The sequence below is a fragment of the Aptenodytes patagonicus genome, chromosome 7, assembly GCF_965638725.1.
Source record: "Aptenodytes patagonicus chromosome 7, bAptPat1.pri.cur, whole genome shotgun sequence".
Lineage (NCBI taxonomy): Eukaryota > Metazoa > Chordata > Aves > Sphenisciformes > Spheniscidae > Aptenodytes > Aptenodytes patagonicus.
Genome location: NC_134955.1, coordinates 1,996,500 through 2,017,170, shown reverse-complemented (window position 1 = coordinate 2,017,170; position 20,671 = coordinate 1,996,500). Strand labels below are relative to the sequence as shown.

Sequence of the window (20,671 nt, the reverse complement as noted above, 5' to 3'; positions counted from 1 at the left end):
CACAGCCCCCGCACGGGGGGAATTGATCCAGGGATCCTCCTACCCCCAGGACCCCCGATCCAGGGATCCCCTCCCGCCAGGCTCGAAGCTCAGCCCAGGGACCCTGATCTGGGGACCCCCACCCCAGGGACACCTCTGTCCCCAGGACCCCCACCCTAGGGACCCCCCTCCTCTTCGCTGTCGGACATTGACCCCGCGGGGGGCAGGATGGACCCGGGGGTCCCCGTGGGACGCGGCTGACCCCTGTTTAAAGGCACCCCACCTTTGGGGGCTGCGGGGCCAGGCAGGGACCCCCAGGCCTCATCCCTCGGTGGCAGTGGGGGGGGCCGGGGGGCCCCAGATGTATATACATATACATATACATATATATATATATACACGGATGCGTGCAGACTGTGCCTGGCAGGGCGATGGGTGAGATGGCCTTGGGGGGAGGAGCCTGGGGAAAGGGGTGGAGCCTGCAGGAAGGGTGGGGCCCAGGTGAAGGGGCGGAGCCAGCAAGCACATGGGTGGCACTGATGGGATCCCAGGGGGTTTTCCTCCCCTTCGACACTCACACCCCCCCCCCCCAAACTGGCCCTGTGCCCCCCGTTCCCTGCCCCCGGCTTAATTTATTCCATTTATACTTCTTGGGGAGCCCCCCCCCCCCCCAGGGAGGGGGTGCTTGGCCGGGGACCCACTGCTGAGCCACGGGGTGACAAGGGGCTCGGGGGGGTGACGGGGGGGGTCCGGTCTAGGGTGGGATGGGGTGCCCCGCTCCCGGGGCGGGGGTGAGGGTTCCCGGGTACAGTGCTGGGGCAGGGGGTCGGGGCGGGCTGGCACCCGCGGGGGCGCGGGGGTGAGGGGCTCCGGGGAGGGCGGGTCCCAGGTGCCGGGGACCCTCGGGGGGTTCCCGCCTGCTGAGGACCCTGGGGGGGTGTCCCAGGTGCCGGGGGGGTGGATCCTGGGGGGTCCCGGGGCAACACAGATGGGGGTCCCGGGGAAGGCTGCCGGGGGGCTCCTGGGCGCCGGGGACCTCGGGGAGGTGCCGCTCCCGGGGAGGGCGGTCTGGGGACTCCCGGTCCGGTGGTGCCGGGGTCGGGGAGGGGGGGGGCCTGTCCCGCCGCAGGCCGTGCCGTGCCCGTGCCCGTGCCCGTGCCCGTGCCCGTGCCCGCTCCCGTCCGGGCGGGGCAGCGGCGGCGGCGCTTCCTGGTGCGGAGGGGCGGCGCGGCGGGGCATGGCGCTGGTCACCGTGCGGCGGGCGGCGGGCTCCGCCGGGGGCCCCGCGGTGAGTGCGGGACGGGCCCGGGGACGGGGCCGGGGCCGGGATCGGGGCACCCGGGAGGCGGCGGCTCGGCTCGGCTCGGCTCGGCTCGGCTCGGCAGGGCCGGCCCGGGACCGCCGGGTGCTGCCGGGACGGGGAGCGGCTGCCGGCGGCGGGGGCGGGCGGGCGGTCCCGGCTCTCCCGGGCGCTCCGGTGGGAAGCGCGGCTGTCCCGGGGGCTCCCGGCGCGGGGGGCGGGGGGGGAGTACGGACTGTCCCGGCTGCTCCCAGCGCGGGGGGGGGGGAAAGGCTGCCCCGGTCGCTCCCGGTGAGGGGGTTACTGCGAGCCCAGTCGCCCCCAGCACACGTTGGGGTCTCCTCCGCTCCCGGCCGGGGGTTGCCCCGTAGTTGGGGGGGCGGTTGTCCCCAGTTGCTCCCCCTGTCCCCAGTGCTCCCAGTACCTTCGCTGTCCCAGTGGCTCCCAGTGCCCCCGCCCCCCCGCTCCAGTAACCACTGGGCCTTATCAGGGTGCACAGCCCAGGGCCCCCCCTGCGAGCACTTCCCCCCTGGGCAGCACCCAGCCGGGGGGGGGGGGGGGGCACAGGGACAGGACACCCCCCCCCGGCATCCCAGGGCTGATCCCCAGGGATCTACGTCCCCAATGGGATCCCTCCCAGGGCCCCCACGGGGCCCTGCCGATGCCCCATGCTGCTGGGGGGGTGAGTTTGGCGGGGTGTCCCTGGCCCGCGGTGCCCAGGCGGGACGTGCCGGGGGTGCTTGCCGGGCCCCGCGGGCATGGTCCGTGCCCCGGGGTCATGCTCCCCCCGGGGGCACTGCTCCCCGCCCCGTGCTTTGCAGGAGGAAGATGCTCCCAGGCGCGGCCAGCTGCAGCGGCGGTGAGAAGGGGCTCCAAAGCCACGGGATGGGGGACACAGGTCACTGGGGTGGGGACGGGACACAGCTACACCCTGAGGAGCATTCCCCCCCCCCCCCCCCCGTGGTGCCCCAGCCCCCCAGCTTCTCCCCCCTTGGGGGAGCGCTCTGAGGGTACCCCGGCTGCGAGGACTGGTTCCTGCTGCGGGCTGGGCCCCACATCCCACTCAGGGCCCTCCTGCCCCCCCCCCCCCCCCCAGGCAGAGCTTCGTCATGGTCAAGGGGGCCGCCCTGCTGCTGCCCGCGGAGGAGCCGCTGGCGGCCGAGCCCCCCCCGGCTGCGCCCCCCGGCCAGGCCCCGGGGCGGCAGGAGCAGCACCTGCAGCTCATGATGCAGCTTCTGCGCCCCCAGGATGCCATCCGGCTGGTAGGGCACGGCCACCCCCGGGGAGGGGATGGGGACGGTGACAGGGATGGGGACGGAGACGAAATGGGGACAGTGGAAGAGGTGGAAGGGGATGGGGATGGGGATGGGGGAAGGATGGGTATGAGAATGGGATATGGATGGGGACGGGATGGGACGGGATGGGGATGGGGACAGGGCGGGGATGGGGACAGGAATGGGGACAGGGTGGGGATGGGAACGGGATATTGATGGGGACAGGATGGGGATGGGACAGGACGGGATGGGATGGGAACGGGGTAGGATGGGATGGGGATGGGGATGGGATGGGGATGGGGATGGGATACAGCCCAGCCTGCACCCCAGTGTGCTTGATGCTCCTCCCCAGGCGCTGGGGACCCTGGGGGGCAGATCCTGCAGTGCTGCCCCCGGGGGTGCAGGGGACACCCCTCATGCCCCCCCAACCCCCAGGCGGTGCGGCTGGAGTCGGCGCGGCCGCGGCGGGTGCGGTACCTGCTGGTGGTGCGGCCCGAGGAGGCGGGAGCCGAGGGGCAGACGGCGCTGCTGGGCGTGGACTTCGCCCACGAGGGGTGAGCGGGGTGCAGGGGGGGGAGGCACGGGGGGGGGGGTGGCTGCACCCCCTGACCTCTGCCCGTCCCAGGGCCGCCCGCTGCACCCTGGGCATGGTGCTGCCCCTCTGGAGCGACACCCAGGTCTTCCTCGACGGTGATGGGTAAGGGGTAGGCGGGGCTTCTGGGAAGGGGAGGGGCTTATGAGGGTGGGGCTCACGGGATTGGGTGGGGCCTGTGGGGAGGGGCAGGGCTGGGGTGCCCACCCCGACCCACGTGTCTCCCCGCGGTGCCCAGGGGGTTCAGCGTGACGTCTGGGGGAGAGACCCGCATCTTCAAGCCCATCTCTGTCCAGACCATGTGGTGAGCGAGCCCCGGGTGTGTCTGTGGGCACGGGGGGACGTGGGCACCGCCGTGGGCACGGGGGACGTGGGTACCACCATGCTCATGGGGGGGGGGTGGGCACCACCCCGGGCACAGGGGCTGTGGGCACTGACGTGGGCACGGGGGACGTGGGTACCACCGTGGGCACGAGAGATTGGGGCACCACCACGGGCACAGGCAGGACACGGACATACGGGCGCCGCCACGGGCACCTGGGCACAGTCATGGGAACGGGGGGTGTGGGGAGGGTTTGGGCACGGCCATGGGCCACCCAGCTGTGCCCACGCCTGGGAGAGGGGAGGTGGCACCCACATGCTGGGGGGACCCAAACCGGGGCCGGGGGGGGGGGGGAGACGACGACGACACCGGCACCGCCCTGGGGGTTCCCTGGCCATGGTGGTGGGGAGGAGACGCGGGGACGTGCCGGAGCAGCAGGCGGTGCCGGGGCGGTGCTGGGTGCGGTCGTGGCAGGTGGTGTGCGGCAGGGCCGTGCTGCAGGAGCTGCACCGCGCCTGCGAAGAGGCGTCCCGCGGCGGGCACATCCCCGGGGGCCCGGCGCTGGCCTGGGCCCGCGGCTACGCGGCGGCGCTGGCCTCGGAGCAGAGCTGCCTCAACGAGTGGCTGGCCATGGCCGACCTCGAGTCCGTGCGCCCCACCTCGCCCCCGCCCCTCCGGTATGCCCCGCCCCCTGCCCCACCCCTACCCCCCCCACACCAGCCTGCTGGCCAATTAGCACTGCCTCTGGGCTGGGGAGCCTCAGGGTGGGGCAGGGGGGTGGGGCTTGTGGTAAAGGGGTGGGGCGATGGGGTGGGGCTGTGAGGGCGGGGCTCTGCTAGGAAGGAGGGGCTTGTACTGAGGGGCGGGGTCTGCATTCATGGCATGGCTAATGGAGGGGGCGGAGATTGTCTGGACGAGGGGCGGAGCTTAAAGGAACTGGGTGGAGCTTCCAGTCTGGGGAGGGCTATGGGGAGGCGGGGCTTGCACTTGGGGGGGCTTGGGAGCGGAGGAGGCGGGGTCTGGGCAGGGCGGGGCCTGGGCGGGGCAGGTGAGCGCCGCCGCCGGTGACACGGTGATGCGGGTGCCAGGCCGGCGGCGCCGGAGCTGTCGGAGCAGGCGGTGCGGGCGCTGCTGCGGGACGTGATGGCCAGCGCTGACCTGGAGAGCGTCACCTCCAAGGAGGTGGGTGCCACCGGGCGGGTGCTCCTGGCGGGCCGAGAGCCTGGCTCGCAGGCAGGGGCAGGCAGGGGCAGGCAGGGGCAGGGCCATCCCTCACCCCGCGGCGGTGCCCAGGTGCGGGAGGAGCTGGAGCGGCGCACAGGGCACAGCCTGGCCCGGCACAAGGACTTCATCGACAACGAGATGCTGCTGGTGCTGGCGCAGATGGACCGTCCCTCCCACATCTTCCCGCACCTCTACCTGGTGGGCAGTGGGGCGGGCGGGGTGGGTGGGGTGGGCGGGGCAGGCGGGGCCATCCCCACCCCTCACCGCTGCCACCACGCAGGGCTCCGAGTGGAACGCGGCCAACCTGGAGGAGCTGCAGCAGAACCGGTGAGCGTGGAGTGGCCGCGGGGTCATCTGAGGCGTCAACAGTGGGGTGGGCACAGGGCCATCGTGGGGTGTCATGGTGGTGCAGGCACGAGGTCACCATGAGGTGGCCTGGTGGGGTGGGCGTGGGGTCATCGTGGGACTCCCATTGGGGTGGGCATGGGGTCTCTATAGGGCACCCAGCAGGGTGGGCATGGGGTCATCGTGGGACATTTGGCAGGATGGGTGCAGCAGGGCTGTGGCACGGCGGTGGGGTGGGCATGGGGCACTGTGGGGCACCCCACAGAGCACGGGCAGAGCCCCAACCCCGCGTGCCAGCTGTCCCCCCCCTGCCCGCGGCACCGCAGGGTCACCCACATCCTGAACGTGGCGCGGGAGATCGACAACTTCTTCCCGGCACTGTTCACCTACATGAACGTGCGGGTGTACGATGAGGAGACGGCCCAACTCCTGCCCCACTGGAACGACACCTTCCTCTTCCTCTCCCGCGTCCGGTCAGTGCGGCCAGGGCAGCCCCGGGGCACAGGGGGCAGGGTGGGGGCCATCGGGGGCACACGAGGGGGGGGGCACAGGGTATGGGGGGCATGGAGGGGCAGGGACTGGAGCCAGGGGCAGGCTTGGGGGGGGGACGACATGGGTGGGGATACCTGGGGAGGCAGGGGGGTATGGGGGGGGGACACACGTCCTAATGGCTGAGATGCTGGGGGGCATCGGGAGCCCCGGGGACACTGGGAGCACTGGGAGCTGGGGAGCTCTGGGGCATTGGGTCTCTGTGGACACTGGGAGACCTGGGGACACGGGGAGCCCTGGGGCACTGATGCACTGGGTGCAGGGGAGCCCTGGGGCACAGGGTCCCCGGGGACACCGGGGTGCCTGGGGACACATGGGGAGCCCCAGGAGCTCGGTGGCAGCATGGGTGGGTGCCGCAGGGCCGGCGGGGGCCGGGCGCTGGTGCACTGCCGCATGGGGCTGAGCCGCTCGGCGGCCACGGTGCTGGCCTACGCCATGAAGGAGTTCGGGTGGCCCCTGGAGCGGGCGCTGCGGCACGTCCGGCACTGCCGCCCCGGCGTCCTGCCCAACCCCGGCTTCATGCGCCAGCTCGACTTCTACCAGGGCATCCTGCACGCCAGGTGGGTGGGGCAAGGGGCGGGGCGGGACACACCCCATGGGCAGAGTGGGTGGGGTCTGATGTATCCACGCCCCTTCGGGCAGGAGAGGGAGGGGCCTGTTGTGACCGCACCCCCTTGGGCAAGGCAGGGTCTGCTTTGACCGTGACCTCTTGGGTGGCATGGGTGGAGCCTGCCACAGCCACGCCCCTCTGGCGAGGTGGGTGGGGCCTGATAGGGCCACGCCCCTCTTGTACAGGGTGGGTGGAGCTTCTATGGCCATGCCCTGATGGGCAGGTTGGGCTTTGGTGGAGCCGGGTACCCCACCCTTTGATGCCATGGCTGTGGAGGCGGAGCCTGTGGGAGCCCCGCCCTGACTCAGAAGGGGTGTGGCTCCATGCGTGGGGCGGGGCCGGGGCGGGGCCAGCCACTGACGGCAGGTGTGTGGCAGCCGGCACAGCAGCCTGTGGGAACCCAGGGCGGCGGAGCGGGCGCCCCAGCCCGAGGAGGGCCCAGAGGCTGCCCCGAGGGAGGAGGGTGGCCTGTCCCCGGCCCCCTCCCCGCAGCCCCCTGAGGAGACGAGCAGGCCGGGGCTGTTGGGGGCCTCCCGGCGCCCCCGCATCTCCCTCTGCGCCGTCATGCGGAGCATCAGCCAGCTGGAGTCCCCCGAGCCCCCCGAGCTGCCGGGGGAGCCCCTCGCCGGGGAGGTGAGCGCGGGGCTGGGGCAGACATGGGGGGCGGGGGGGGGGGGGGGGTCCGGGCCGCGGGGCCGCGGCGCTGGCTGAGCCCCCCTGTCCCGTCCCCCCCCCCGCAGGTGTTCGCGGCGGCGGAGGCGCCGGGGGGGCCGGGGGGTGCTCCCCCGGGGGCACGGCCCTCCTCCCGGCCCCGCCGTGTGGTGCGCCAGGCCAGCCTGGACGGCGGCCCCGCCCCCGCCTGTGACCACGCCCCCCCGGACGGCCACGCCCCCCCGGACGGCCGCGCCTCACCTGCCACCAGTTGTGACTCCGCCCCTTCCTCCACTCCTGACCCCGCCCCCCGTGCTGACCCCGCCCCCCACCTCCCCTCCACCCCGCCCCCTGCCCCCTAACCCGGAGGGGGGGGTACGGGGCAGAGCACCCCCCGCCGCCATGGCACCGTGGGGGAAGGGGCGGAGCCTAGGCCCACTGGAGGCGTGGCCAGGGAGCCGGCACCCCACCCCCCCCATACACACTGCCTGCACTTGGGGGCGACGGGGGCGGCTCTGCCTCGTGTCCCCCCCCGCACAGGGCCCCGCTGCCACCCCTCACCGCGCCGGCACTGAGAATAAAGAGTGGATGGAAACGGCTGCCCCCGGCGTGAGTCCTGCCCGGGGGCGGTGGGGACGAGGCCTTGCCCAGCTGGGGGCGTCGGCCGGTGCTCTGCTTGCCATCGGTAGGGGCCAGAGTGAACACAGGGGCCGTAGGGCCGCCCCTCCCTGTGTGTGCGGAGAGGGGGAGTTGGGTGTGACCTCCCGTCCCCGGGACCCGGGTCAGCGCGGGGCGGGGGTGCCGGCGCCCCGCTGCCCGCCCTGCCGCCGCGCACCGGCAGGGCGGGCTGCCCGAAGCTCGGGCGCCATCTTGTGCGGCGGGCGAGTGGGGGGCACGCATGCGCCGTGGGGCGGGGAGGGAACTACAGCCCCCGGCATCCCTTGCGGGTGGGGGCGTTCCGCGCATGCGTGCGGAGCTCCTTCCTGGTTGCTATGGGAGCCGGGCGCAGGCCTACCTTAGCCCCGGCGGCCTAGGCCGCGCCACGGGACGGGGGCCGGGACCGGGACCGGGACCGGGACCGGGGCAGGGGCAGGGGCAGGCCCGGGGACCGGCAGCGGAGGAGTGAAGCGGGGCAGGGAGCCGGCATCCCGCTGTGGCCGTAGCGGCGGGGCAGGCCGGGCGCTGGGGAGGCGGGGGGGGGGGGTTGTCATCCACAGTGGCCACTTCATGGTGTTGGAGCTGAACGCCGAGGCGGGAGCGGGGCTCGAGGAGGAGGAGGAGGCCGGGGCAGCCTCCCGGGTGGGCGGCAGCAGGGGTCAGGGGTAGGCCCCCGGGGCAGCAGCGGGAGCCAAGCCCGGGCAGGGGCAGGGACAGGCGCCTACAGCTTCAGCGCGGTGGATGAGGGCACCCGCCAGACCTACTGCTGTGGCTCCTGCGGCGCCCTCAGCATCGATGCCTCCCTCGCCAAGCTCTTTTGAGTGCATGACCTTGGCCTACAGGTGAGGGCAGGCAGGAGGAAAGTCACAGACTGGGCTGCCTGGCGCTGATCGGCCTGACACCCGGGAGGGCAGAGCTACAGGGCACAGCCTGCCCTGGGCTGGGAGGGCAGGCGTGTCGGCAGAGCCGTGGATCAGGGATCCTCCTGAGGCTGGAAGAGCCAACGCAGAGCTCCACGTGGAGCTAGAAGGTCGCACATTGCCTCTGACCGTGAGGGCCTGTGTTGAGGAAAGGCATCCTGACTGGAGCCTGCTCCGAGGCTGTTGCACTGGGTGTGGTGGGAGCCACCCCAGAGCCTTCCCCCCCCCCCACCACCACCCTGGGGCACCCACCAGGTTGGGACTCTGCACCTAGAGAGCTGCTGGGGTGCGGCCAGAGCCCTCGCTGGCTTGCAGCCCACCAGGAAGGACTGGACTTGAGCAAGAGCCTTGCGCTGCTGGGCTCTGCCGGCACCCCGACCTTTGCTCTGCTCCGTCGGTCACGTCTCACAGCCGCCGCTGTGGAAGGGGCAGTGCAGGGCGATCACAGCGGAGGAGCCGGGCACGGCAGCAACCCCAGGGCGGGGGGAAGTGCCGCCAGTCTCTTCGGACCCCTTTCCCATGGGGGGGACATGGGACAGAAGGGAGATACAGGCCATGGGATGGAGCGAGGGGCCACAGCACTGTCGCGGGCTGTGCAGGGCATCCTGCCTGTGTTTTTGGAGATAAGACAGACCCTGTTTCTTGAAGCCTTTCCCCACTTTGCCGTGGCTTGAGGTCTTCTTGATCCCCACCCACGTGCCTTTGGGTGGGTTTTAACTGTCTCCCTCTCCTGACATTCTGCCACTCCGAGTAGCCTGGAAACCTCCCTCGTTCTCCCCACCACGAACCCGGGTCCTGGCTTCCAGCACGCTGCATCCCAGCAGATTTTTGTGACGGCTGCTGCCAGACGGGCCAGGAGGGCATCGTCAGTGCAGAGTGGCTCTGCAGGCCCCCCCCACCCCGCCGCTGGCACGTGCCCGAGGGAGTTTGGCCACGGTGTCGGCAGCCACTGGGTGCAGCAGGACCGTGGCACGATGCTGGACCCGGGGAGGGGGTTAGGGCAGAGAAAGCGGGGTGAGGCCTGGAGAGCCCCCCCCCCTTGGAGGACACCCCCTCCCCCACCAGCTGCCTCCCTCCTCCTGGCCCCGGGGCCCCGCTGGGTGCAACGTTGGGCCAGCTGGGCACGGGGCGCTTACCTCTTGGGGGGGGTCCGCACCCTAAATACCTCTCTCCTGTTCCCAGCGGGCAAATCATGTCCCCCAAGTGGAAGATGTTCAAGGGCCTGAAGCTCCCACAGCGGGACAAGATCCGGCTGAACAACGCGATCTGGAGGGCTCGGTACCTGCAGTGTGAGTGGCCCCCCCACCCCCACCCCTCCCGGGACTCGGCCTGGGTTACCGCCGGGTCCGGCTCTCCACCGCTCGATTGCAGGCTTGGGATATAACCGATTCATTTTATTGATTAAGCAACAAACTGCTAGCGAGCTAATAAATTAAGTAATCAATAACCTAAATAATTAACAAACACAGCCTATTATTAATTTATGCTTAAATGATTCTGCACACAGCAAAGCTACTAATTGTGGCTCTTAATCTTACGAATCCCACGGGACTGCTGTTGAATGACAGCTCTGTCGCTCTTCCCACCGCCTTCTCCACCCAAACAGCCTGCTCCTAATTACTTTTTCTCCATGGGTCCCAGTTTTGTTTCATCCCTGCCCAAATTTGATGTTTTTGCTATTGCCACCTAGGTAACCTCAGCTTTATACGGGACTCCCGGTGTGGTTACCTAGAAATGGCTGGCTTTTAGCCCACCCATCCCTTTTCTCCCGAGCCCTGGGGTGCATCGGTGGGGTGGCACGGTTCAGGTGTGGCGAGTGGCAAAATCAGCCGCCTTCCCTTCTCCCCGCAGACGTGAAAAAGAGAAGAAATCCCGCCTGCAACTTCGGGATGCCGCTGGAGGCCGGGGACAGGCAGGAGCACTGTGGTCCAGAGGTGAGCCCCTGGCAGCCCCCCCCCCCCAATCCCCGACAGGACTGCAGCTCCCGTGGGGGTGCTGTGGCACGTCACGCCGATGGCCTCTGCGTGGGACGAGGCAGCGCCTCGTGGGGCTCGTGGGCCGGGCCGGGGGCCGCAGGCGCCGAGCCCGCCGCCCCCTCGGCAGTATTTGTGGGAGGGCAGCGGTGCCCAGCGGACACTCGCGGCGACGTGCGTCTGTGTACTGCAGGCGGGGATGATGGAGGGCGAGTACTGGAAGTGCCGCATCCAGGCCGTCACCCGGGAGTACCACAAGTGGAGGATGTACTCGTGCGCGCAGGTAAGGACACACGGACACCCAGATTCCCCTGCTGCCCCCTCTCCGACCCCCCCGCCCACGGTCCCAATACGCCCCCCCACCCAGACTGAAGGGCAACGGCATGCTCCAGCCAAGCCCCTGCCAGCCTGGGGACACCTTTGTCCTCGGCTCCCCAACGCTGCTGGCCGCCGCCACCCCCCTCCCTCCCTCGTGTTACCCCGGGGTACGGGCAGCCCTGGTCAGGGAAGGGGCAGGTGGCCCTGCCCGCTCTGTGCCAGCCTTGCAGGCACGCACCCGGTTGGCAGCGACTTCGTGTCGTGGCTCCTCTTTGATTTTTCTCCAGGCGCGGAAGACGGAGGACGAACCAGCGGCGTTGCCTTCTCGGGTACCAGCACCGTGTCTACGCCCGCGCTCACTGTCCGAAGGGCTCCCCGCTCCCAGTTTGGCCGGTCCCATCGGTATTACTGGGAGTCCCGGCAGCACTGGCTTCTGGATCTAGGCTCACCAGCTCCCCTCACCCTTTCTGTGCCTGGCAGGGGGTGTCTGGTGCCCAACAGGGTCCGGTGGTGAGGCGGAGGGCAGCTGACCCACGGAGCTCGATCCCCCGCACGACCTGGAAAGGCTGATCTCGGACCTGGCCGACACCGTCTTCTACAGCCGCAACCCTTACGGGGGGGCCCAACCCATGAAGCCTGGGTGAGCGGGGCCCTGCCACCCCCTCTGCCCGCGGGACACCGCAGCGATGCCCACGCTGCCCGACTCCCTGCCACCCCGCAGCTCACCAGGGCAACGCGGACGTGATCCAGCCCACCCTCGGCCAGCTGCATCCCAACTTCGGTGAGGATTTCATGGACACCCTGGACTCGCTCAGCGGTGAGTGGTGCCGAGCGCTGCCCGCAGCCCCTCTCCTGTCCCCTCGGCCTGCCGTGGGGCATCCCGCGTCGCTTCTTGCGTCCCCTCTCTGTCACCCTTGCTGTGGGGCAGAGCTCTGCTGCTCTCCTATCCTTCCCCACCCCACAGCCATGGCTCACCTTTGGGGGGAGGGGAGGGGGACACTCCGACCTGGGGACCCTGTCATCCTCTCACCTTCCCCGTGGTAAGGACCCGTCCCTCCAGCTGGCCTGGGAGGGGGTGCGGCAGCCACAGGGTGGGGGTGGGCAGCCCATCTGCTGGGAGCCAGGCTCTGGGCACTGGCTCTCCCTGACGTCTGAGCCAGAAACCTGGCCCCTGAAGCTGTCTGTCTGTCTGTCTGTCCGTCTCTGCCCACTGGGAGCCCAGGCAGCCTGGAGATCCCTGCCCCGGGTAGTGCCAGCCCCAGCCACCAGCTCCTGACCCCGTTAACGCTGCCCCCATTAACCCTGCCTTTCTGCCCCCCCCCCCCCCGATTTCTTCACCACCAGCCGCCCCCAGCCCGCACCACTGGTGAGTACCGGGGTGGGACCCCTCCATGTGCCCTGGCGCCGAGCGTAGGCTGCAGGCCCCCCTGCCTGGGGCTTGCGGGGGCTGGGCTGCGCAGGTTCTGCCCCTCCGCTGGGCACTGTGCTCACCCTCTCCCCCTCCCCAGGTGTCCCCGGCCCCCCCTGGGCAGCCCCCGCCCCCCCCCTCCCTGGCCCGGGTGCCAGCCTGAAAGAGGAGCAGCCAGGGGCCGAGGAGGTGCCGCCGCTCACCCTCCCCCCGGAGCTGCCTGGGCACCATCCTGCCCAGCCCGTCTCCCCCCTTCCAGGGCTGTGGCACCCCAGACCCCACCGCGGGCATCCTGCCCGACGGAGGAGAGCTCCCACCCCCACTCCGACTCGTCCCCGAGGGGCACCGGTACATGGGGGCAGGCAAGGGCTGGGGCAGGGAGGAGACGGGCCACGGTGGGCACCTTGTGGCACCTAACTCCTTCTTACCCACCCCAAACATGGAGCCAGTGGCCTGTCCGGCCTTCACACGCGTCCGGCGTGTCCCCTTCTCCCTGCAGCCACCTCTGTCCCCCTGCTGCAGCTCAGCGAGGTGACATCCATCCTGATGTAACCCGCCCTGAGCAGGCGCTGCAGGCCGTGTCCCGCCTGCCCCACGGGGACGGCTAAGCCCCCCCCCCCCCCACCGTGGGCCGGGCTCCCTGCACTGCCTGGGGGGCAGGGGGACCCCCCTAAGAGGGGGATAGGGGCACCCCTACAATGAGGGGAGAGCTGCGGGCAAGAATGATGCCTGTCTGCCCTGGAGCGAGGGGATCTGTGGGGCAGAGGACTGGAGGCAGCGGGGGGGGGGGGGGGGGGGGCACCGTGGGGTGGCACAGGCCATTAAACTCCGTGTGACTGGACAACCCGCCTGGCTCTCTCGGGGGCGGGGGGGTTACAGGCCCCTGCCCACCCCCAGTGCCCTACAGAGGGGCTTCAACACCCCCCCACCCCACCCCCCTCCAGCCCCGGGTGCCCCACAGACAGCACGCGGCAGCCCCCCGCCTTCACTCACTCCAGCCTTTAATCCGCCCGGTGCCCCCGGGGTGGCGGCACGGCTGCGGTCAGGCCTGGGGGGCAGCGGGTGCGGGTTCCCCACCACCACCACCACCACCCCACACTCCTCCTCCTCCTCCTCCTCTTCCTCCCTCCGGTGTGGGGCGCAGCGGCTCAGAGCGCGTACTCGTGCCAGAGGCTGTGGGGGCACGGCGGGGGGGGGGGGGGTCAGCGGGCTCCCGGTGCCCCCCCACCCCACCCCTGGTCGTCGGTGGTGGGCGGGAGGGATGCCGGCAGGGTGGGGAGCACCGGGAGAAGGGAGGGGGTACCCGGTACCCCCCCGCACCCACCTGTAGGTGACATCGGGGTTGTCCTGGTGCTCCAGGAGGGCGTCGCGCACGGGGCCGGGGGGGCTCAGCCCCAGCGCCTGCGCCCGCTCCCACCGCTGCAGGCGGGTGATACCTGCGGGGGGGGGGACGACGAGGGTCAGCGGGGCCGGGGGGGGGCCCGGGGGGGCGGCGGCCGAGGGCTCTCACCGGTGCAGGGCCCGTACTCCCAGGCGAGGTCGAAGTGGCGCAGCATCTCCAGGAGGGCCTGGTCCGCGGGGGGCGGCGGGGGCGGCGGGGGCTCCTCGGCGGGCGGGGGGGCGCGGGGCCGGGGCCAGTCCCTGCCCTTGACCCTGCCCTTGTCCCTGCCCGGGGTTCGCCCCGGTCGCCGCCGCCGCGCGAAGGAGTCGGTGATGCGCCGGGGCTGCTCCATGGCCCTGCGGGAGAGCGCGGCTGGCGGCGGCGGCGGCCCCGCGGCTGCCAGGAACCGGGCGGCTGCCGGGAACCGGGCGTCCGCCCGCCCGCCGCGCCCCTGCCGCTCGCCCCGCCCCTGCCGCTCGCCCCGCCCCTGCCGCTCGCCCCGCCCCTGCCGCTCGCCCCGCCCCTGCCGCTCGCCGGGCGGAAGCGGCGGGGCCGCGGCGGGACCGGGCTGGGGGGCCCGGCCGCTGTCACCCCCGTCCCCGCGGTCCCCATCACCCCGGGCACTGTCACCACCGCCCCCCCCGGCTGTCCCCATCACCCTGGGCACTGTCGTGTGTCCCCCCCTGGCTGTCCCTATCACCCCGGGCACTGTCGAGTCGTCGTCCGTCCCCCCCCGGCTGTCCCCATCACCCCGGGCACTGTCACCCCCCTGGCTGTCCCCATCACCCCGGGCACTGTCGAGTCGTCGTCCCCCCCCCCCCCGGCTGTCCCCATCACCCCGGGAACTGTCACCCCCCTGGCTGTCCCCATCACCCCGGGCACTGTCACCACCGCCCCCCTCCCGGCTGTCCCTATCCCCCCGAGCAGTGTGTTGTTCCCCCCCCCCCGGCTGTCCCCATCACCCTGGGCACTGTCCGTCCCCCCCCCCGGCTGTCCGCATCACCCCGGGCACTGTCCGTCCCCCCCCCGGCTGTCCGCATCACCCCACGCACTGTCACCCCCCCGGCTGTCCCCATCACCCCCACGAGCCGTGACTCCAGCCGTGACTCACGCTGTGCAGCCGTCACCCTCTGCCCCGCGCGGTGCTCTGCCTGTCCCGTCCCCCCCCGCCCCAGGAAGCACAGCCGGTGACCCACAGGCGCTGTGTCTGCCTGTCGTCCCCCCCCGAGCTGTGGTGACACCGTCCTGGGGAGGGGGGGGGAGGGGACACGGCAGGTGCCACCGGCGCAGATTTGCCTGCGGTTTTTTGGCCCTCCCTGAGGGGAGGTCGAGAATAGCTCAGGGCAGGGCCGCGGTGCGTGTCCCGGGTGCAGAGGGACGGGGTGACTCCCCGGGGACACAGCTGCGTCCCTCGGCGGTGACACCGCCCCCCCCCCCCGAGTCACCAAGCCGGGTCACGGCTGTAACGGCCGGCGCGCCAAGCCAGGCGCGAGAAAACTGGTGCCGGAGGGAGACACAACCCTACGGCGGCCATCAGAGAGTCCACACTCCTCTTTTTGGTTTGGTTTCGGTTTTCTTCCTTGCCCCGCAGCGCGGGGACTTCCCTGCCCCGGGGCGGGGGACCGAGGGGGTCAGGGTCCGGCCCTCCCCAGGCCGGGGTTGTGCAGGACGAAGCGGCAGAGCCCGGGCAGTTGCCGGTGGCCCAGCTCTTCCTGCAGCCGCTGCATGGGCCGGTTGCCCGTGGCCGTGTGCCCGAAGGTGGGGAAGCCGCGGGCCTGCGCCCGGCGAGCGGTGAGGGCCAGCACCGCCCGCATGTGGCCGCGCCGACGGTGGGCAGGCAGGGTGTAGCCGTGGGTCCCCGTCCCGAAAGGGTCGGTCAGGGCCCAGCAGAGGGGCTGCCCGGCCCCGTCCTGCAGGCAGAGGCTGGGGAAGCGCCCCAGCACCTCCGCCAGGTACCGCCGGCTCCGCGCGTTGCCCCCGTACGGCCACGTCTCGTTCAGCAGATCCAGGTGCACCGGGCTCAGCGAGCCCACCCGCACGCTGGGGTCCAGCCTGCGGCGAGGGGTGGCCGTCAGCAGGGGGGGGGGGGGGGGGGGCGCCGACGGGGGCTGCCCGAGCCGGGACTGGGGTGGAGGAGCGCTCACCGGGGCTCGGGCATGGTGCTGGGGTCGGGGTGCAGGTAGGTGTAGTACTCGGAGACCTCCAGCTCGATGCCCTTGGCCCCCGCGATGGCCTGTGACACCGTGGCCACCCCCTCCTGCAGCCCTGGGGATGGTGCCCGTCAGGGGGCCCTGCTCCCCCAACGCCCCCATTCCTGCCCCCAGCCCCCCTCTTTCTGACCCCAGCACGCCACCTGTGCCCTCCCCGCTGTCCCCAGGGGCTCCCCACAACCCCGGTCTCTATCCCCAGTAGCCCAATCCTTGCCCTCAGTGTGCCCAGCACCCCAATTCCTGCCCCCAGTGCCCCCCAGCACCCCAAGTCCTGCCACAGTGCTCCCCAGTGGCCCCCAGTGCCCCCATTAACCGCATCCCTGCCCCCACTGCCCCCCAGCACCCCCAAGTCCAGCCCCAATACTCCCCAGTGACGGCACCCATCAAACCCCTACCCCCAGTTCTCCCCCCCCCCCAGCACACCAAGTCGTGCCCCCAATCCTCCCCAGTGCCCCCAGCACCCAAATGTCTGCCCCCGGTGTCCCCCAGCACCCCCAGTTCCTTCCACCAGTACCTCCCAGTGCCTCCAGTTCCTTACCCCCGTATCACCGTGGCCCCCCCCCGCCGTCCCACGCTCCCAGTGCTCCCCAGCGCCGCCCAGCACCCCCGATTCCCACCCGGAGCACGCGTGCTCCCTGCCCCCAGTGCTGCCCCTTGACGCCCCCTCAGGAACGGCCCCCCCCCCCCCCCCCCCCCAGGACACCGAAGACGTGGAAGGCGGTGTCCCAGCGCAGGCAGCCGGGGGTCTCCAGCAACGCCCGGTAGGCGCCCACGTCCCGGTAGAAAGCCGCGTGCGTGTTCCTGTAGCAGTCGTCCACCGGCATCTGCGGGGCGCCCATGGGTGCCCTGAGCCCACCTGGCACATGCCAGGGCACCGTGCCCACCCCATGCCCCCCCCCCCCCCCCATGTCCCATGTCCCCGCCGGCCACCTCTCCGCTGCGCCGCGCCAGCACGGCGCCGAAGCGGGGCCACGAGTCCACCACGACTTCAAACTCCCCCGGGTTCCCCCGGTTTATGTTCATCACGGCCCCGTGGACCTGCGGGCAAAGGGGTCAGAGCTGGGGGGGGGGGGGGGGGGGGAGAGGGGGCAACGGGGGCAGATTTGGGGCTCCCCAGGGCTCCCCGAGCCGGCACAGCCCGGCTGCACCCCACAGCACCCTGCCCTTGCCAAGCAAGCCGCCCCCTCCCCATAGGGCTTGGTGGGGTGAAGGCAGAGGGGGCGGTGCCTAAGGCCAGGCTGCCCACAAGTGGGTGGGGCTAGGTGGAGTGGGCGTGGCCGGAGTGGGGCGGGGCAGGCAGGAAGCCTGGGATTGGCTGCGTTGCACCCTGCCTGGGTTGGGATTGGCCGGCTTGTATGGGGGGGGGGGGGTGTGGGAGGGGATTGGCTGGCTTGTATAGGCCTAGAAGGGGATTGGCCATCTCGGAACCAAGCTGGGCTGCAATTGGCTGCGGCAGAGTCCAAGCGGGCTGGGATTGGCGGGCTTGCAGCCAGCCCTAGGGTTGGGTGACGCCCAGGAGCAGCCTGTCCTGGGCTTGGGGACACCCCGGGGGGGTGACGGGGGGGGGTGACAGGGAGGGGACGGACACGGGGTGACACTGGGGTTCCTGTCCCCGGTGGAGTGAGAGTGGGGAGGTGACACTGGGGTCCCCATCACCGGGGGGGCAAGAGACAGGGGTGACGCCGGGGTCCCTTGTGACAGCAAGGGGCAGGGGTGACATCAAGGTCCCCATCACCGGCAGGGCAAGGGGCGAGAGGTGACAGGGGCGGGGGGGGGGGGGGGGGGGGGTCCCCGTGACGGCGAAGGGCAGGGGTGACCGCGGGGTCCCCGTCACCAGCAGGGCAAGGGGCGAGAGGTGATGGGGGGGGGGGGTTCCCCATCACGGCGAGGGGCAGGGGTGACCGCGGGGTCCCCGTCACCGGCAGGGAGAAGGGCAGGCTCCTCCGCAGGGCCCCCTCCAGGCGCTGCAGCTGGGCCGGGCACGTCAGGATCAGCATGGTCCTGCCGGGAGACCCTACAATCGCAGGGGGGCAGGACCCCCAGGTGGGGACCCCGTCCCCGTCCCCGTCCCCAGCAGAGGCCCTGTGGTCCCCAGCCCCTCCAGCACTCACCCCACAGCAGTCCTGGGGTCGTGGGTTCCGGTGGGGCCGTGGAGTGGGCGTCTGGAGACCGTGGGGCAGGCGGTGACACCAGCAGCTCCCTGGTTCTGTGGGGCGGGAGGTGACACTGGCGGGTCCCGGGGCCACCACCAGCCGTCACGGGCTGGCGAGTGCCCCCTGCCCAGGGGGCGGCCCCCGTACGGGGGCAGCGGGCAGGGTCCGTCCCGCCAGGCACCGGGCAGGGGGCCAGCCCTGCCCGCCTTGCGGCCTCCTGGGGACAGGTGCTCGGCCGGGACACCCTGCCCCACAGCCACCAGCGCCCCACAGCCCCGGGTTCTTCTGTGTCACCTCCCGGATCCTCTGTGTCACCACCTGCCCCACGGCCACGGGGCCATGCTGATCCTGACGTGCCCGGGCCAGCTGCAGCGCCTGGAGGAGGCTCTGCGGAGGAGCCTGCCTGCCACCCTGCCGGTGACGGGGACCCCGGGGACCCCTCTGCTTCCCCCCCCCCCCGCCCTGTCGGTGACGGGGACTCCAGGGACCCCTGTCCCCTCCCTCCCCTCCGTGCTGGTGACGTGGTCTCCAGGGTCCCCTGTGACCTCCCCACCCAGTGCTACTGGTGACGGGGACCCCAGGGACCTCTGTGCCCTCCCCTCCATCCTGCCAGTCACGGGGACTCTGGGGGGCCCCGGGGACCCCCGTGCCTCCTCCCCCTGCCCTGCTGGTGACGGGGACCCTGGGGACCTCTCTGCCCCCTCTCCCCTGCCCTGCTGCTGACAGGGACCCCGAGGTGGTCCCCACATGATGGCCTGGCCCCTTGCACCGACGGAAGCTGGCAGCACCCGGGGTGCAGCCGGGCACCGCGGGGGGGGACGGAGGGACCCATCACGGCCCCATCGCCCATCACAGCCCCCCGTCCGTCCGTGTGTGTCGTCCCCCCCCCCAGCGCTGACCCTGTCCTGCAGGTCCTGGGGGCCGTGATGACGGTGGCCCGGGGGAACCCGGCCTCCCACGAGGTGCTGGTGGACTCCTGGCCCCATTTCGGCGTCGTCCTGACCCGCCTGCGCCCAGAGGTGCTGCTCCGGCTGCCCCCCCCCCCCCCCCCCCCCCCGGCCCTGGCAGCACCCCACACACCATGGGGCAGGGGTGTGGAGCGGGGGGGGGGTGGGGGGGCCACGCTCAGACCCCGTCCTCCCCAGGAGCACAGGGACCCCGGGGACTTCTACGCCAACCAGCTGACCGTGTACTACCGGGACGAGGGTGCCTGGCGGGCACTGCTGGGGGGCACCGAGGCGGTGGGCTGGACCCGGGCCTTCCAGATGCAGGGTAAGCCTGGCACGGGGTCGGGGGGGGGGGGGGGGGGGGTGTCCGGTCACCCCCCTCCTGCCCACCGTGCCCCCCCCCCCCCGCCCGGGCTGACGACGCTGCCCCAGGGATGCAGGAGGGGATGTACGAAGCCGTGCGCGAGGCGGCCGAGGCCAAGGGGCTGCGGCTGGAGACGTACCCCTACCAGGCGCTGCTGAGCCCCCAGCCCCCCCGGCCCCGCGTGCAGTGAGTACGGGGGCACCTGGGGACACGGTGGCACCGGGGGGCCCCGGTCACATCCCTGGGTGGCACAGGGGTCCCCGAGCACATCCCTGGGTGGCAAAGGAGTGCCCAAACACATCCCTGGGTGGCACAGGGGTCCCCGAGCATATCCCTGAGTGGTACAGGGGTCCCCAATCACATCCCCAGGTGGCATGGGAGGGTCACCAAACACATCCCTGGGTGGCATAGAGGTCCCTGAGCACATCCCTGGGTGGCACAGGGGTCCCCAAGCACATCCCCAGGTGACATGGGGGGGTCCCCAAACACATCCCTGGGTGGCACAGGGGTCCCTGAGCACATCCCCAGGTGACATGGGGGGGTCCCCAAACACATCCCTGGGTGGCACAGGGGTCCCTGAGCACATCCCCTGGTGACATGGTGGGTCCCCAGTCCCATCCCCGGGTGCAGCAGCTCCCCCGTGCCATCCCCGCCGGGGTGGGAACCCGCGCCCCCACCCCGTCTCTCCGCTCTGCCCGGTTGCAGGGTGCCGCCGGGACTGCGCCTGGCACCCGTGTCCCCGTCCCACGTCCCGCTGCTCAACGCCACGTGGGGCTTCGGGGGCAACGCCCGCAGCCGGCGGTTCCTGCTGGGGCTGGTGCGGGCGCTGCCCAACGCCTGCCTGCTGGGACCCCGCGGGCGCCCCGTCTCCTGGAGCCTGCTGGACCCCCTGGGTTGCCTGAGCCACGGCTACACGCTGCCCGCCTGGCGCGGGCAGGGCCTGACCGGGGTGGTGCTGGGTGCCCTGGGCCGGGGGCTGCACGCCCGCGGCTTCCCCATCTACTGCAGGGTGCTGCCCAGCAACACCTCCTCGCAGCGGGCCGTCCGTGCCGTGGGCTTCCTGCCCCAGCCCGGCACCTTGTACACCCTGGTGGTCACCCCCCAGTAGTGCCCGGGGATGGGGGCACCGGGGGGTGCCCACGGCCACGGGCACCGGGGGATGGGGTGCTTGGGTGTCCCCGGGATGGGGGTGCCCTGGGCTCGGGATGCCCGAGGATGGAGGTGTGGGGGCGCCCATGGGCGGGGAAGCCATGGCTGGAGGGGGGGGGGGGGGGGTGTGAGATGGGGTTACCCGGGCCTGGAGGGTCCTGGCTCCCCACCCTGCCACCCCCCCACCCCCCCCACTGAGCTCAGAGTCGGGCGCAGCTACCCGTTCACCCTGGCCCCTACTGATGGCACCACTGGCTCCTTGGGCCCCCCGCCGTGTGGCGCGGGCGGGGCGGGGGCGCTGGAGAAAGGCTTTTATTCGTTCATACAAGAATAGATCTTCTGCAA

General features: G+C 72.0%; 4 protein-coding genes across 6 annotated transcripts; 2 read left to right on the top strand and 2 right to left on the bottom strand.

The window, feature by feature from the left end:
• The first annotated feature begins 1,216 nt into the window (after positions 1–1,216).
• SSH3 (slingshot protein phosphatase 3) lies at positions 1,217–11,757 on the top strand. Its single transcript, XM_076343719.1, is given in 20 exon segments — positions 1,217–1,267; positions 2,101–2,138; positions 2,376–2,541; positions 2,989–3,107; positions 3,179–3,250; positions 3,384–3,449; positions 3,956–4,144; positions 4,556–4,649; positions 4,761–4,889; positions 4,972–5,018; positions 5,363–5,509; positions 5,945–6,145; positions 6,573–6,828; positions 6,936–7,153; positions 7,155–7,455; positions 9,606–9,712; positions 10,275–10,357; positions 10,590–10,679; positions 11,002–11,043; positions 11,195–11,757. Coding segments are annotated over 20 exon segments (2,466 nt in total). The 3' UTR covers positions 11,245–11,757.
• Positions 11,758–13,104: 1,347 nt separating this feature from the next.
• POLD4 (DNA polymerase delta 4, accessory subunit) lies at positions 13,105–13,936 on the bottom strand. Its single transcript, XM_076343718.1, has 3 exons — positions 13,633–13,936; positions 13,447–13,558; positions 13,105–13,295 (listed from the first exon to the last, which is right to left on the bottom strand). Exons 1-3 carry the CDS (start codon positions 13,853–13,855, stop codon positions 13,271–13,273), a joined length of 360 nt encoding a protein of 119 aa, XP_076199833.1. The 5' UTR covers positions 13,856–13,936; the 3' UTR covers positions 13,105–13,270.
• Positions 13,937–15,036: 1,100 nt separating this feature from the next.
• On the bottom strand, positions 15,037–18,793 carry LOC143162764 (glycine N-acyltransferase-like protein 3). 2 transcript variants are annotated; one of them, XM_076343333.1, is made up of 7 exons: positions 18,766–18,793; positions 17,825–17,919; positions 17,633–17,727; positions 16,644–16,751; positions 16,417–16,537; positions 15,648–15,768; positions 15,037–15,555 (listed from the first exon to the last, which is right to left on the bottom strand). In XM_076343333.1, the coding sequence occupies exons 3-7, from the start codon at positions 17,708–17,710 to the stop codon at positions 15,135–15,137; spliced, it is 849 nt and encodes a 282-aa protein (XP_076199448.1). In that variant the 5' UTR covers positions 17,711–17,727; positions 17,825–17,919; positions 18,766–18,793; the 3' UTR covers positions 15,037–15,134. The 2 variants fall into 2 exon arrangements, with proteins under 2 accessions (XP_076199448.1, XP_076199447.1); XM_076343332.1 differs by having other exon boundaries at positions 17,633–17,714; positions 18,766–18,791.
• Positions 18,074–20,399, top strand: LOC143162766 (glycine N-acyltransferase-like protein 3). 2 transcript variants are annotated; one of them, XM_076343334.1, is made up of 5 exons: positions 18,074–18,283; positions 18,778–18,885; positions 19,012–19,138; positions 19,246–19,363; positions 19,883–20,399. In XM_076343334.1, the coding sequence occupies exons 1-5, from the start codon at positions 18,206–18,208 to the stop codon at positions 20,283–20,285; spliced, it is 834 nt and encodes a 277-aa protein (XP_076199449.1). In that variant the 5' UTR covers positions 18,074–18,205; the 3' UTR covers positions 20,286–20,399. The 2 variants fall into 2 exon arrangements, with proteins under 2 accessions (XP_076199449.1, XP_076199450.1); XM_076343335.1 differs by lacking the exon at positions 18,778–18,885.
• Positions 20,400–20,671: the final 272 nt, after the last annotated feature.